A 15,004-nucleotide genomic window follows, 5' to 3' on the forward strand; every position below is an offset into this window, starting at 1 on the left:
TAGTATGTTTCATCAGAAAGCAGAAACGTGGACACTTGCTGCTAAACTTACATATAATTTACTGCTTTGGCTGAGAAAATTAGAATATATTGTTTCTAAGATTATCTTATTATTTTGTTTTTAATCATGAAATTGTTGAATACGTCCACACATCACTACTGAGTCTCAGAAGAGACCTTGTGATATTTCAGTCATTAAAAAGAACTTATTGCTTCCAGGTTTGTTTCTAAAGAAAGAAGTGGTGAATATTGGCCAAGAAATTTTGAATTTTTGCCAACAGGACATCAATCAGATGAAGATTTATGTCAAAAACTCTGACTTTCTGACTCGGCCTCCAAACCTCAACCTCCCAAAATTGTACAATCATATTTACCATGTGTTGTAAAACAAATAAAATTAATAAAATAAAATTTACTAGATGAGTTTGTGTTGAGACTATGTCAGATTCATTAACACACTGGTAAGGGAAACATAAAAATAAAAAAAAGGTACAGACTTGGGGAATGTGCAAATAGACGGTTTATTTAGCTGGAAAACAGAATAAGCAGCATAAAAAAAATGTTAAGTAAGGATGAGGTTTTATTTTAGAAATCATAAAATCATCATGCCCAGATCACATGTTACGTTAAAAGAGTATGTCATTATAATCTGAAGTGCTAGATTTGGTAAGAGATTGTGAATAAGAACAAATAACACATTTAAAGAGCAAATGATAAAGATATATATGCAGTCAATAGTAATAACTTAGCTCATCTCCCAGTATTTGTGCCAAAAATGGACAGTTAGCGCGGGCTCACAGAACGATACCAACAGAAGTCAGAAGCGGAGTGACCAGAAACAAGTTTTATTTTTAAATGGGCCATTGCAAGTGATCTTTATCAGTATTAATGAATTGCAAAATACAGTTCAGTTATTTCTGGTTTTTTATTTTTCTGTTTAAAAATGCATACATGTTACATTTTCACCCCTAAAGATCAGGTTGCTATCTTCATACGAGACTCACACAAAGCAGCTCTTCATTATAGATCTGTTAAGATGAACATAGTATATGTGATCTGAACCCAACCCTCCGGCACACACAAATATGTCATATTTTCTAATGTGGCTGTTTTTATGTATGATAAAAATGAGAATCAAAATGGAAGGAAATATTTGAGCATAAAGTCTATGTAAATCCTGTGACCAATTCTTACAATATATACATGACTGCAACCTTGATCCCGGCCACCCTCATCTTCCATACAGGTCGTTGGAAAAACTTCCTATCTGGTCTCCCTGCTTTCACTCTTGCTCATGCTAACGTATATTGTGTTCTTATTCATACTCCTTTCCAGACATTTTACTCCCTGCTAACAGTGTAAGAGAACACAACATGCATGATTAGTGATTATGGAAGATTAAATGACATGGGTATAAATCATTGAGTCTAAAAAAGGCCAAGTGTTCTATGTAGAGAGATCTATTCTTGGAGATGAATGTTCACCAGAAAGTAAACAAGACAAATACCAGGGAATCAAGGTGTTTCTGAAGGAAAAGTTGTCAAATTATGAAATAAATAATACAACACAACAATAAGGGTCAAAATAGAAATTACATTGGGAGGATATGAGAGTATTACATTAGAAAGTTTTAACTTTGCATGAGAAAATAATAGGTCACCCTTAGGGATATACCAGTTTAGTCTAAAAGATAAACAGAAGTTTGGTAGATGTAATGAGCAGTCTGGAGAGTCCAAAGTTTTCTGTGCATCTTGATGAATATAGTACAGCATCTTATATAGTTACATAAACAGAGAAACATGATTCGTTTTTTTCTTATGTAAATAGCTGTTCCTTAATTTAAAATTTTCTACCCATGATATGAACTGAGAAACTTATCAAATAAATAATCTAAATGATGCATAAACTCTAGATAATTTCCAAGTTGCATTCTTTGAGATTAAGATAGCCAAAAATCGAAACACAACCCAAATTCCATACAACGTAAATAAATGCAGAAAATAAAGCTTGTTCAAGTCAGCACTGACAATAAATGACTTAAACATAGATAGAACATTGATAAATCTTAAAACTCTACTGTGAGCAAAGACTTCAGGATAAAGGAACACATTCTGATGGATTATAAATGATTGATAGCTACAGAAATCTGATCCGTAGTTCCCTGGAGTTGGGGTGAGAAAGGACAGATTAGGAAGCTACGTGAGGAAATGTTCAGGATATTGTGAATGTTCTGTATCTTCATTGTGGAAATGCTTTCATGAGCGTATATATTTCTTAAATCTTATCACATTTGACATCTCATTAAATCTAGTTGCATGTTTTTTACTCTATTTTCTATAAATTACGCTTCAATAACATTGATAATTTAAAAATAAAAATTATAATGGCATTGCGTTAGAAACAATTGTCTAAAAATCCAAATAAAATACATAACCATGTACCATACATAATTGTTCTGTTATGCAAATGTCCTGATAAAACTTAACTCTAAATGTAAGTATGTTACAGCATGCCGTAGCACACTGTTAGTGACCAAAGCTGAGAACAGTGGCAGAGTCTGGCTTGGTGCTGTCCAAACATGTTTCTGTGTCTTTGACTCACAGTGAACAACATCTTCTAGCCCTTTCTTGTGTTTGTTAGACATGAGGTTAGTTCCTACAATGACATATAGGTAGAAGTCTGTGCTATCTCTTAAGACTGCATTTCTTTCCTTATTTTGCATGTGTCTGTAATTCCCAGCTCTCTGAATGCTGAAAATCTAAAAGAGACCACAAAGTGCAAACTAGGAAACCATGAGATTATGGAGTGAGAGGAACCAGTGTTTCATTAGCTTTGACTGCTACATTGTTCTGTGAAATCAGTGTAAGATGCTTCTTGATTTTGTACAGTCGCAGATATAGCTGAGAAATCATTTTAGTTTTACATGTTTTTTCAGTGGTGGTGATATTTAATTAAATAAGAAAATATCCAAATTCTCCATTTTAAAGGGAGATGAACATTCAATTTGTCCCAGTCTATAAGGAAGCAACACACATCCTGGAACTATATCACACATACTGTTCTCATGATGGAGGGCCCTGCCAATACCATATTAGTCAAAATAAAGAACAAAGAAGGCCAATGTAAGAGAAGCATGTTGTAGTAAAAAGTAAGAGACTAAAAATTAAAGAAAAAAGGAAATGTGTTTAGAATCAGACATCAGATTCTCAAAGAACATTGAAACAGGAAAAAACAAATATAGTTACCAGTAGAATCATTGTGTATGATAATGTTACCTCCATTCTTATTCAAAGTAGCTGAAAAGGAATCAGGACTTTAGCGAACAGTTTGTTTTCTGTCTTAAATATTCTTGTTTAAAATGCTTTTTTTTGCAGTAGTTTACATTTTGAATCAACTATAAACCTTCCCTGATGCCTGAGTAGATGTCATAACATGACTATATCCATCCGATTGTTTTTCATCAACAGACACCACATGCTTTAATTTCCAAAAAAGTTAATCTATCGATAGAGTTCAGCTTCTGAAAAGGGCTCTCACCACCCAATGTGTTGAATATTTATGTCATGTTCATTTGATATAACATGTGACACACTTTTCTGAAACTGTGGATGATCTAGACTTGGATCAATTATGAGAAGAAAAGTAAGGAAGGGAAATCCACACCAATTATTACGAGTCTGAAATACAGTTTGTAGAATGCTTTCTACCTTTCTTCTGAAAGTACTACTTTACAGTTAAGTGTTGTTTCTTCACCAAGGGACTCCCCAATTAAGGGGTGCTTCATGCCAAGAAGGGGTGAAGAGTAGGGCAAGGCACCTATAAAGAAAACGGCTTAAAAAATAAACCCTGGTGATTGCCAAAAAGAGCTGTGCTCAGAAATTTAATTGACACACAAGAGAAGATTCCCCCAAGTGAGCGTGGCTGCTTCCTATTTAAGAGCAGCCAATGTTTGACGCCAGCAAGAATGTCATAGAATTACAGTGGCTCCTCAAACACGACAGAAGAACTTAACAAGTTTACAGTTTAATAAGCACATCCACTCACACACAAATCTATAAAGGTAAGATGTAATTGTTTTGTTAGACTATTTTATTTAAAGATAGTTCTTAATTGCAGAATTGAGATACAAAAAGTAAAACAGAAAAGCAGGAAATCCAAGATTCCTTCTTGGAAAATAAGTTAACTGCTATGATAACTCACATAGTTCCTCACTTTCTTCATTATAAATTACTGACAAAAAGAGATCTAGGTCAAATGACAATAGTAAACAATTTATAATCACCATTATTCATTTAAATTAATTTCGAGAACCTGTAATAAATAAAATAGGGAAATGTAAAAGACTATTTGTCTGAGTTTATTTACCAAAGTTTTAATGAAAAAAATATCAGGTGTTGGTGCTAATAGGTGAGGACGTGTGTAGCAAAGTGATGAGATACAAAACATAATCTTTGCTGTATATTTTGGAAAGTTAAAGAACAAATATTAATAAAGTGTAGTGGAAATAGTCAAGCAGTATTGACTGCCTGATATTAAATGGAATTCATATGAAGTGAAACAAAATTGTGTGTGTGTGTGGGTGTGTGTTTAAATTTCATTCATAGGCTCCAAACATTTGTATACTCAGAGAAAATATAATCAGACTTAATCAAAGTTACACTTTAGGCAAAGTTACAAGGGGCAACAAGAGAAATGGAATTGTATTTAGTTCAGTGGAACTACGTGACATTAGAATCTTACCTAGGAAAGGAGGTAAATGTAAAAAATTATTGGGATGAGTGTGTTATTTTTATTGATTGAATTAAAAGTTAAATGATATTTATCATATACAGTGTGGGGTGTTAATAAGAAAAGTTATTGAGCAGTATGCTGGGATTAATGGTGTCCATATTTAACGTGAATGCTGAGAGAGGTGCATAAAGTGGCATGATAATATTGCATATATTTATTGCCTCAGTAACAAAGGATTGCTCAAAGAAAGTTGATTCTCATTAAACTATGAATGAAATGACTTAAAACGCATTTTACATAAAACTTAAACAAAAGCTTTAGGGAAACACTTTAAATTGAAAGAGGTGTAATAAATCAATCAATTCAGAAAGAAACTGGTGAATGCAGACAAATGCAATAGCAAAAGCTTGTACCATTATCTCACTCTTTATAATATCTAATTATGAAGTAATTAGAAATTACTTCTGAACAGTAAACTCTAATTAAGAATGTACACTACTCATTTCTCTGGTATTATTACCTCAAAGAATAAAAACATATATTCAGTTCTATTTCTTTGATTGATCTCAAGTGCAAATCAGTTTCTTTCTGAGGTTTTAAAATTCACTTTCATGAAACATAGCATTGTGAAGGTAGACATAAGTTTAGAGATTATAGAAATATATTCATGCATCCAGTGCTGTTAACAGAAGAGGAAAATGTAGTTCAAGAATATTAATGAATTAACCATCCTGAATTTACCATGTTTGCAGATGGAGTACCAATTAAAAACAGAAAAATCAAATATGACTACAATAACGGAATTTGTCCTTACGGGGTTTTCTGATATTCCCAATAGCCAATGGATTCTTTTTGGAATATTTTTGGTCATCTATCTGACTATCCTGATGTGCAATAGCATCATAATTGTGATAACAAGCATTGACCCTGTCCTCCAGACACCCATGTATTTCTTTCTTAACAATTTTTCTTTTTTAGAAATCTGTTATGTAACAGTCACCCTCCCAAGAATGCTCATGGATCTTTTGACCCAGAAAGGAAACATTTCTTTGGTTGCTTGTGCCACACAAATGTACTTTATCCTTACGTTGGGAAGCTCAGAGTGTCTCCTCCTGACAGTAATGGCCTATGACCGCTATGTGGCTATTTGCAAACCTCTGCACTACCCGGTAGTCATGAATAACACGGTCTGTGTCCAGCTGGTCATTGCCTCCTGGGTCAGTGTAGTTCCAGGAGGAATTGGACAAACATGTCAGATTTTTTCTCTGCCCTATTGTGGGTCCAACACAATTAATCATTTCTTCTGTGACGTCCCCCCAGTTCTCCAGCTTGCTTGTGGTGACACATTTCTGAATGAGATAGCAGTTCAACTAGCTGTAGTGGTATTTATCATGGTTCCATCTCTGCTGATTATTGTTTCCTACGGCAAAATTATTGCCAACATTCTCAAAATATCATCAGCCAGCGGGAGGGCGAAAGCCTTCTCCACCTGTTCTTCTCACCTGATAGTTGTGGTCTTATTCTATGGAACAGCTATTATCACTTACCTGGAACCAAAAGCAAATCAATCTGAAGGGACTGGAAAAGTGATTTCTCTTTTCTATACCATTTTTATTCCCACGCTGAATCCCATTATATACACTCTGAGAAACAAAGACATCATGATGGCACTGAGAAAACTAATAAGTAAGTTATTACGATGACGCAAAGACATGAAATTACAGAAGAGGACATTATTATATGTTTGGCATGTAGCTGCCAAAGGAAACAATCTAGTTTTATGTCTGATTCTAAATAATGATCATTAACGTCATCATAGTAACCTCACATTATGTTAAGGGACCTTAGTTTTATAGGGTTAGGTCAAGGGATTCTTGGTAATAAGAGCACAGATTATCTCCATTGTAACAATCTAATTTGAACATCTCTGTTTCCTTTCACTATGAACTAGTGAGTTAAGAAATTGCCTGAGCAATACAGTGTTGGTTAACCAAGTGTGTTATATAACCAGGGATTTGAGTCACGCACTGCGATGTTTTCTTTACTAACCTCCTCTGTACTCTGATTTGACTTAACCAATGCTGAAAACCATCAGCAGCTGAGATGGTGGAAGCAGGGTAATCTTGGTATTTCTTTTATATTTTTCCTTGTTTTTATTTTGTCACTATCCATGGTGTTTCAAGACCACAAATCCCCTCCGCTGTTATCTCCAAACTCACTGTCCTCTGATAACCTCATTCTTTCACGTTGTAGTTCGCTTTGGGAATATCAATTTATTTTTAGAAGTTTCCAGGATTTTCACTTTAGCTCTCCATATCAATGTGTATTGTGTTGATGATGGCCACTAAATATATGTAAATCTAGGACTTGCAGATGTGGTCTTATTTGAGAGGGAAAAAGGCCTTTGCAGAGGGAAAAAGGCCTTTGTATTAAAGAATGAGATCATCCATTGTTAATGTGGGTACTGAATACTATGACCAGTGTTCTTATAATGCAGAAAAGAACAAGTAGTTTAGAAAACAGTTACAGAGGCATAGAGAAGAACATGTGAAGATGCAGGCAGAGATTGGAATGATGCACACAAGAATCAAGGAACGTCAAGAACCACCAAAATCTGGAGAAGCAATGAATGATTCTCTCTGGAGGGAGTGAGACCTGGCCAGCACAGTGATTTTGGACTATACGTTCTACAACTGAGAGAGAATAAATTTTTTTTTTGTTTTAGGCCACTCAATTTCTAGTAATTGATTATAGTAGACCAAAGAAGGTAATATATCATTTAAAAGTCTTTTCATTAAAGTTCTTTGATTTGAATCATGGAAATAAATGCTTATCCTTTTGGGGGACAGTCATTTGCCATTTTTTATCTTTTGAATGTAGAATCAAAATACTTCTCTTTTTAGTTAAAAAGAATTGTGTCAGCATAACCTCATGTGGTATATATTTATTTACCCAAAAATAATTGTACATATGTTTGTTCAAAACTTTTTTTAACTTATTTTTTCTAGAGCAAAAGAAAACTGAAGCAAAAAAAGGCACTCTTGGTGAAATGTATTAAGACTTTGGAGAACATCTACACCATACAACCCAACAGTGCTTCTCAAGACAATTAGATCTGCTTCACTTAAGGCATTATAAATTTCCTGATATGTGAGAAAGAATGTATATGTATGTTAAATCATAACTGCGCTTTTATAGAACAAAAAGAATAGCAGTCCATAATTTCAAATAATCTGTTGCATGTGCATGTCTTTAGTGGGTGCTTATTCATAGCACAATATCTGGGAGTATGCGGATTAGAAGAAAATACTGACATCCTCACTTTCATCTTTCACCTTTATCCTGAATTCTTGAGATATCTGAATCTTAAGGGTTTTTTCCCCATGTTTTTTAGTTTAGTCAAAAACTAGTTTTACTGTTTTTAAGAGTAAAAAATTTAAAAATGGTCTATAATTCCACTATCTAAATAGCCCTCATTAATTTTAAAATAATTTTAGACTTAAAAAATTAGCAAAAATTGCACAGAATCCCATATTTCCTTCACTCAGATTCCCCTAATTTTACCAACTGACATAACCATAAAAACACTTACCAAGCCAGGAAATTGTCATTGGTTCAATACTAATAACTGAGCTCCAAATCTTATTCAGTTTTCACTAGTTTTCCCCCTAATGTCCTTTATCTATTCCTGCATCCTGCATCATATGTAGTAGTGTGCCTCTTCAGCTTCAAAGTCGTTTCCTCAGTCCACCCTTGTTTTTCATGATTTTGACACTTTGGATGAGTACTGATTAGTTATTTGCTAGAATATCTCTAAATTTGTGTTTGTCTAGTAATCTCTGATTAAACGTATATATTTTAAGCCTATTACAGAATAGCACAAAAGCAATGCTTGACCTTCTGAAGACATCATATCAGGAGAGACATAATAGGAACATAGATTATAACTTGGAATGATAAATAATCACTTGAGTAAGGCCATGTCTGTTGACCTTCTCCACTGTAAAGACACTTTTTCTCTCTTTGTAATTCATAAATATATTGGGAGGGATACTTTGAGACTATGCTAATGTGCTATTTCTCCTTGATGTTTGCCCACTGAATTTAGCATCCATGTATGGGATCATCCTTGCGACAATTATTACTGTGGTGTTGCCTAGTGGTGATTTGGTGTTTCCCTCGTTCCTTCTACATGTATTAATTGGAATTCTTCTGTAAAAAAGACTGTCATTTCTCCCCTACATTTAGTTATTGGATTATTTATATCAGGATGAACACCTATATTTATTCTTTGGGTCATAATCCAATATTATCATTACTTATTAGTTGCTCAAATTTTCCACTTTAGTCATAGGGAGTTCTATTAGGTTGACTTTTGTTCCCTTTTCACATAGCTACTTCTCCTTCTTTTTTTTTTAGACCTTCTTGACTGTCTGATACGATAAGCTGCTCTGGGTTCATACTGTATTTCCTTGCCCCAGCCCTAAATTAGTCATTTATCCTCCAAGGAGCCTATATTTCTTTTATTGAGAATGAGATTTAGAAACCAAGATCTAGGCTCTAAATATATTCATTACTATTGAGGTGTCATTGCTCTTGGCCTTCTAAAGGTATTCTAATCCTAAGTCCAAGGAGGGTGGACTCCCCTCAAACCACCAAGCAATGCTCAGGGCACCAACTAAATGTTCTACATTTCAGCTCAATTTCTACAGCATCTACCTGGTGATGATGCTAGATCCCACAGATTAAGGACTCAGGCTCACAAGACTTACCCCCCACGTACACACTTCAGATACCAGTCGCACGCCCAAATTTCTCACCTATGCCTCTGACCAGACAGCTATTGATCAAAGATTCCAAACACCGCCTTCTTTGATTTGATTAATTTTCTAGAGTGATTCACAGAATTCAGAGAAACATTTTAATTACCACATTATGGATTTATTATAAAAGGACTCAGGAACAGCCACGATGGAAGAGATGTCTAGGGAATGGATAGCGAGCTTCCATGCTCTCCTCAAGGGCTACTCCCCACAAGTCTCCGTGTGTTTACAAAGACCCACCAAGCGCACTTGAGGACTCGTAGTATTCTCAATCTGGAGCTTTAGAAGGCAAAGGCATCCCTCAGTGTTTACAAGAACTTTCTGAAGGAAACCATGGATAGGTTGGTCCCATGGGACATAAACCCCTGTCCTTGCATAAATGAGGTGAGAAAACTGTATAGTGGATGTGCGTACAGTTTCTGAAGTCAAAAGAGCTGTGTGCCCTTAGGTAAATTTCTTCCTGACTCTGAGCTATAATTTCGTCATTTGTAAGAAAGAATTAATTATATGTATAATTTATATGCATGTGTATATAATTTATATACATATATGTATATATAAAGAAATACATCATTTACATGATTGAAATAAATTTCTAGGCCCTAGATGGAGCTGCTCATGCCAGAGATACCAATCAGCAAACCAAACCTTAGATAACTTTCATGTCCTGGTAAGTGTTCCACTTGACCAGGAACTCAGTTGATCCAGTCAGTGTTCAAACACCAACCCAACTCTCAACATTCTCACTCCAAACCAGGCTAACTATGTAGCCCCAATCAGATATTTTATATTTTTCTTTTCTTTGTTTTTTATTTTATATGTCATAAAAGCTTTTTGCTTTCCCCCACTCCATTTTGCAGTTCTCCAAAAGGAAACAGTCCACGTCATGAAATGTTAGTTTGCATTATTTATTTATCATATTTTTATTTATTATTTGCACTTATTACAAAAAGAATGCAATATGTGAAACAAAAATATTTTATTCTCTTTTTGTAATCGAGGTATAATTGACATGTATCTCAGATATCTAACATGAGTTGATGTTTCTACATATTGTGAAATGATTGACATGATAAGGTTACATCACCTCCATCACTACACATAGTTACAAAAATTTCTTTTCTTATGAGGAAGAATTTGAAGATCTACTCTCTTAACAACTTTCAGATATGCAATAGAGTATTATAAACTAGAGACGCTGTGGCATACATGCGTCCCTGTGACTTATTTATTTTATACTGTCGGCTTGTACACGTTGCCCACCTTCACCCATTTTGCCCATCCGCCACCCCCTGCCTCTGGCAATCATCAGACTATTCTCCGTATTAGAAGAACATATTGACTTCCTCACAGTGGCAGCATTTCAAACATTTTCTATTTTATGTACTATATTTCATATGCAGTTTGGATATATTTTAAAGAGAATGTGATATGTAAATCACAAGGCATAACTTTTATTTGTAAATGTAAAACTACATAGCAAAGAAAATTCTTGCATTTCATCCTTGCTTGTTTTTAAATGTCTTAAGAAATATTTAGCATCCAGCAGAGAAATTTGAGAATCTGCCAAATGATCTTCGATCCTTGAAAGAAACAACAGATTTTTATAAACAAAAAGGAATCTGTATATATAACAGTTCGAGTCATTTCTTTAAAAATAACTAAAAGGGCTGTAACGATAGATAAAGAGATGGACAAATTTAAGATTGTAAACATGGACATAGTAAAAATTAATGACTGCCAGTGAGCACTGAATGATGATAACTGAAAGAATCCTCAAATCAAGGAAGTGAAAAGTAAATTAGTTCGTTATATACAATGGCATATTTTTCAGCCATTAAAAACGTTAAATTTTGCCATTTTTGATGACGTGGATCGATCTCAAGAATATCAAGCTAAGCAAAATTAGTCAGATGGAAAAATCGAGAACCATATGATTTCACTCATGAGGGATGTGAAACTGAAAACAACAAACAAATAAATAACAAACAACAAATAAAAAAACAACAAACGAAGCAACAAAAACTGATAGACACAGACAACAGTTTAGTGGTACTAGAGGAAAAGAGGTAGGGAGGAGGTTGATAAAGGTTAAAAAGGGAAATTTCTTATGGAGAGGAACATACAATAAATAGATGATGTATTATAGAATTGCACACTTATAATCTACATAATTTCATTAACCAATATCATCCTAATCAATTTTATTAAAAATCAATTAAAATCATGCAATAATTACTTTATATACTTTACCAAAAATTTTTAGCCAAACTTAGATGAGACGATTAGAGCTTCATCTCATCATTCTATATCTCCAGTAGGTCCTTAGAAATTAGGCTTATTTGTAATAAAATCTTGCCTAGGGAAAGGTAGGTATTGAATGTTTAGAGACAAAGTCACGATGTCACATAAAACTCACTATTAAAATATATGTAATTATCCATGTACTTATACCCTGTGAATTACTTTTAGTATTATAAATTTTGAACATATTTATATATCACATTTTTCAAAAATGTTTTAAACTTGAAGTATATTTCCATTATACTTTATTGTATTATGTCTTGGGAAGACACTTAAATCAATCTTCAGAACTATAGTTTTAATTACAACTATAAACTCACCACCTGTTATTTCCTTTTCCCTCTAGTTTGTTCAAAAGTGTGCTACCACGAAAACTGCCGCCTGATTAGAATGCACGAGTTACAGCTCTCATGTTCTCTTCTCAGAAATTCCCAGCCTTTCATTTGCTTTCCCTCTCATGGAACTGGCATATGCACACAAACTACATGCATACACATTTAGCTATGGCACAGTGTTTAGTTAGGGCATTGCTCCTCAAGAGATAAATCAATGTTCTCTGCATGAATCTAAGTCATATATTTTTTTTAATTTTTATTTTTTGATTAGTGTTGACATGCAATATTACTTTCTATTAGTTCAAAGTGTACAGTATAATATTAGACATTTAAATAATTTACAAAGTGATCCCCCTATTAGTCTAGTACCCACCTCGACTACTTGTGGTTATTATAATATTAACGACTATATTTCCTATGCTGTACTTTAGAACCCCATGACTACTCTGGAACTACCAATCTGTACTTCCTAATCCCTTTACCTTTTTTGACCCAGCCTCCAAACCCCTCCTATCTGGCAACCACCAAAATGTTCTCTGTATCCGTGAGTCTGTTTTTGTTTTGTTTGTTTGTTTTGTTCTTTAGATTCCACACGACAGATTGTTGACAATGGATTTTCTGCTCGTAGAAATCTCCTATCCGTTGCCAATAAAAATCAATTACATTTAATATTAAAGCAAAGTGAGTGAAAAGGTACAAACTTCTAATTAGGAAATCAATGAATCATGGGGATGTAATGTACATCATGGTCAGGCCGCCTGGGCATGTGAACTTTGGAAAAGTCAATCTCCTTTTTGATTTCTTTTTCTTTAGAGTTTAATCATCTCTTCTTTCTTCATAACATTTTCTCCATCCCCTTCTTCCAGGATAACTCTCGGTGCTGTTCCTCTCCTATCTCTTTTAATTCATGTTTCTGGCTGCTCACGTACAAATTCTTTTTAAATATTTCCATTTCTTATTGCTAATTAAATTTCTTATATCAGTATATATATATCATATTTCATAGATGTCCATTGGGAGTACTTTTTATTGCCACGGTGGTGGGATCTTTACAAGGCAAGTTTTGAAGTAGTGTCTTTCATGATATTTTAGATTTATTCTGCCTGCTCTGATGATTGAATGATTGAATTCACTAGAAGATACACACACACACACACACACACACACACACACACAAACACACATATATGATCTTCTAAATGAGAAAATGAAATTAGACAGGAAAATAAGGTAGCTGGATATTAACACTCTTTTGAAGACTGTGCTCAAGTCTATTCTACTTCCTAATACTTTATACATTGGACAGTTTTCTTATCAGCTTGAAGTTTTACTCTCTTTATCTGCAAAATGTGTAATATAATAATACTTCCTCAAAGACTGATGTAGCAAATAAACTAAGAATTTAAATGGAAGAGTGGAATACAGAATTTGCTGTGTGATGCATTCTCTATGCAGACAGATTCTCTATACACATGGACGCTCAATGTGTTTTATTTTACCTTGTTTTCTTTCTGCACTGAGAACTGGGAAGCCTGTACTCTCATCCTCTTGTAGGATCGCAATCAGACAATAATTGCAATAAGCCAACACAATTCTGATATCATAAAAAAGAAGTTAGATTTTCCTACTCATTGTTCTATTTGCTGGAATATTTCTTTAAATGTGGTACGATGGATTTCTTTAGTTTCTTCTCATTAATTTCCCTCAAGAACAGAGTTGAGTGCTCACTTTGGCAGCACATATACTAAAATTGGAACGATACACAGAAAAGTAGCATGGCTGCTTGCAAGGGTGACACGCAAATTCATGAAGCGTTCCATGTTTTTATGGTGCATATATGCAATGGAATAGTACTCAGCCATGAAAACAATGACATCTTAACCATTCTCAACAACATGGATGGACCTAGAGGTTATTATGCTGAGTGAAATAAGTCAGACAGAGAACGATAAGCACCATATGACTTCACTTATATGAGGAATCTAAGGAACAAAATGAACAAATGAATCAGAAATATACTCACAAATATAGAGGACAATCTGGTGAAGGCCAGAGGGATGAGAGTTTGTGGGGCCAAAGGGTTAAAGAAGTGCAATCAATAGTTCATAGATGGTCACAGAAATGGGGAACATGGCATAGGGAATGCAGTTAGCATTAATGTAATGGCTAGGTGTAGGGCCAGAGGAGAGAAAGAGCAATCAGCGGGATCATTTTATAAATTATATAAATGTCTAACCAATGTGCTGTATACTTGAAACTGATAATAAAATGAAACAAGAAAAAAAAGAGTTGGAATGAAGGTTGAACTTACACTAAACACACACACACAAACACACACACACAATGGCAAAGGGAAGAATAATGATAAAATAATAAACAGTTAGTGGAATACTCATCCATTTGAAATAGACAAAAATTTAAAAAAATAGGCAATTTAATAAGCAATTACTTTTTTTTTTTTTTTACTTTGGCAAAAGTCTTTAAAGTAACACAGAGATCGGGATCAACTTTGTGATGCCATGCATGATTCCATGTATTTCCATGTGACTGTTTTCTCGTCTCTTGAGAATGTGACTTTCCTTTAGAGGATTGACTCCAGAATTAAACCCTATTATCTCGTCCCCGTGATTACCCATTTCTCTTTATGGAAACAAAATAAAAGTGCAGCAACATGTATTTACTCAAAATGTGTCTCAAATCTTGCAAATAAGTTATGAAAATTTTCACGGCATTTCATTTCATTTAAAAAATGAAATTCTCCTGTTTTTCATTTTAAGATTTCGAATGAAAAACCATAGTAAAAGAGAAAATC

The 15,004-nt window shown here is 34.2% G+C and overlaps 1 protein-coding gene and 1 non-coding gene across 2 annotated transcripts; both read left to right on the top strand.

Moving 5' to 3' along the window:
- The first annotated feature begins 2,866 nt into the window (after positions 1-2,866).
- Positions 2,867-6,433, top strand: LOC120584357 (olfactory receptor 10AG1-like). Its single transcript, XM_039840039.1, has 3 exons — positions 2,867-2,886; positions 4,083-4,131; positions 5,483-6,433. Exons 1-3 carry the CDS (start codon positions 2,867-2,869, stop codon positions 6,431-6,433), a joined length of 1,020 nt encoding a protein of 339 aa, XP_039695973.1.
- A 7,479-nt stretch (positions 6,434-13,912) lies between these two features.
- On the top strand, positions 13,913-14,018 carry LOC120584373 (U6 spliceosomal RNA). Its single transcript, XR_005648013.1, has one exon. It is a non-coding gene; the product is annotated as a U6 spliceosomal RNA (small nuclear RNA).
- The last annotated feature ends 986 nt before the right edge of the window (positions 14,019-15,004 follow it).

The sequence above is a fragment of the Pteropus medius genome, unplaced genomic scaffold, assembly GCF_902729225.1.
Source record: "Pteropus medius unplaced genomic scaffold, Ma_sr-lr_union100, whole genome shotgun sequence".
Taxonomy (NCBI): domain Eukaryota; kingdom Metazoa; phylum Chordata; class Mammalia; order Chiroptera; family Pteropodidae; genus Pteropus; species Pteropus medius.

What these genes read in the sequence shown, in the direction of transcription:
- LOC120584357 (XM_039840039.1), top strand. Translation starts at nt 2,867, where the DNA reads ATGCTTCTTGATTTTGTACA. An exon ending in ATGCTTCTTGATTTTGTACA is followed by an intron (nt 2,887 to 4,082) that starts GTCGCAGATATA and finishes TTGTTTTGTTAG; the next exon opens with ACTATTTTATTTAAAGATAG. An exon ending in GCAGAATTGAGATACAAAAA is followed by an intron (nt 4,132 to 5,482) that starts GTAAAACAGAAA and finishes CCATGTTTGCAG; the next exon opens with ATGGAGTACCAATTAAAAAC.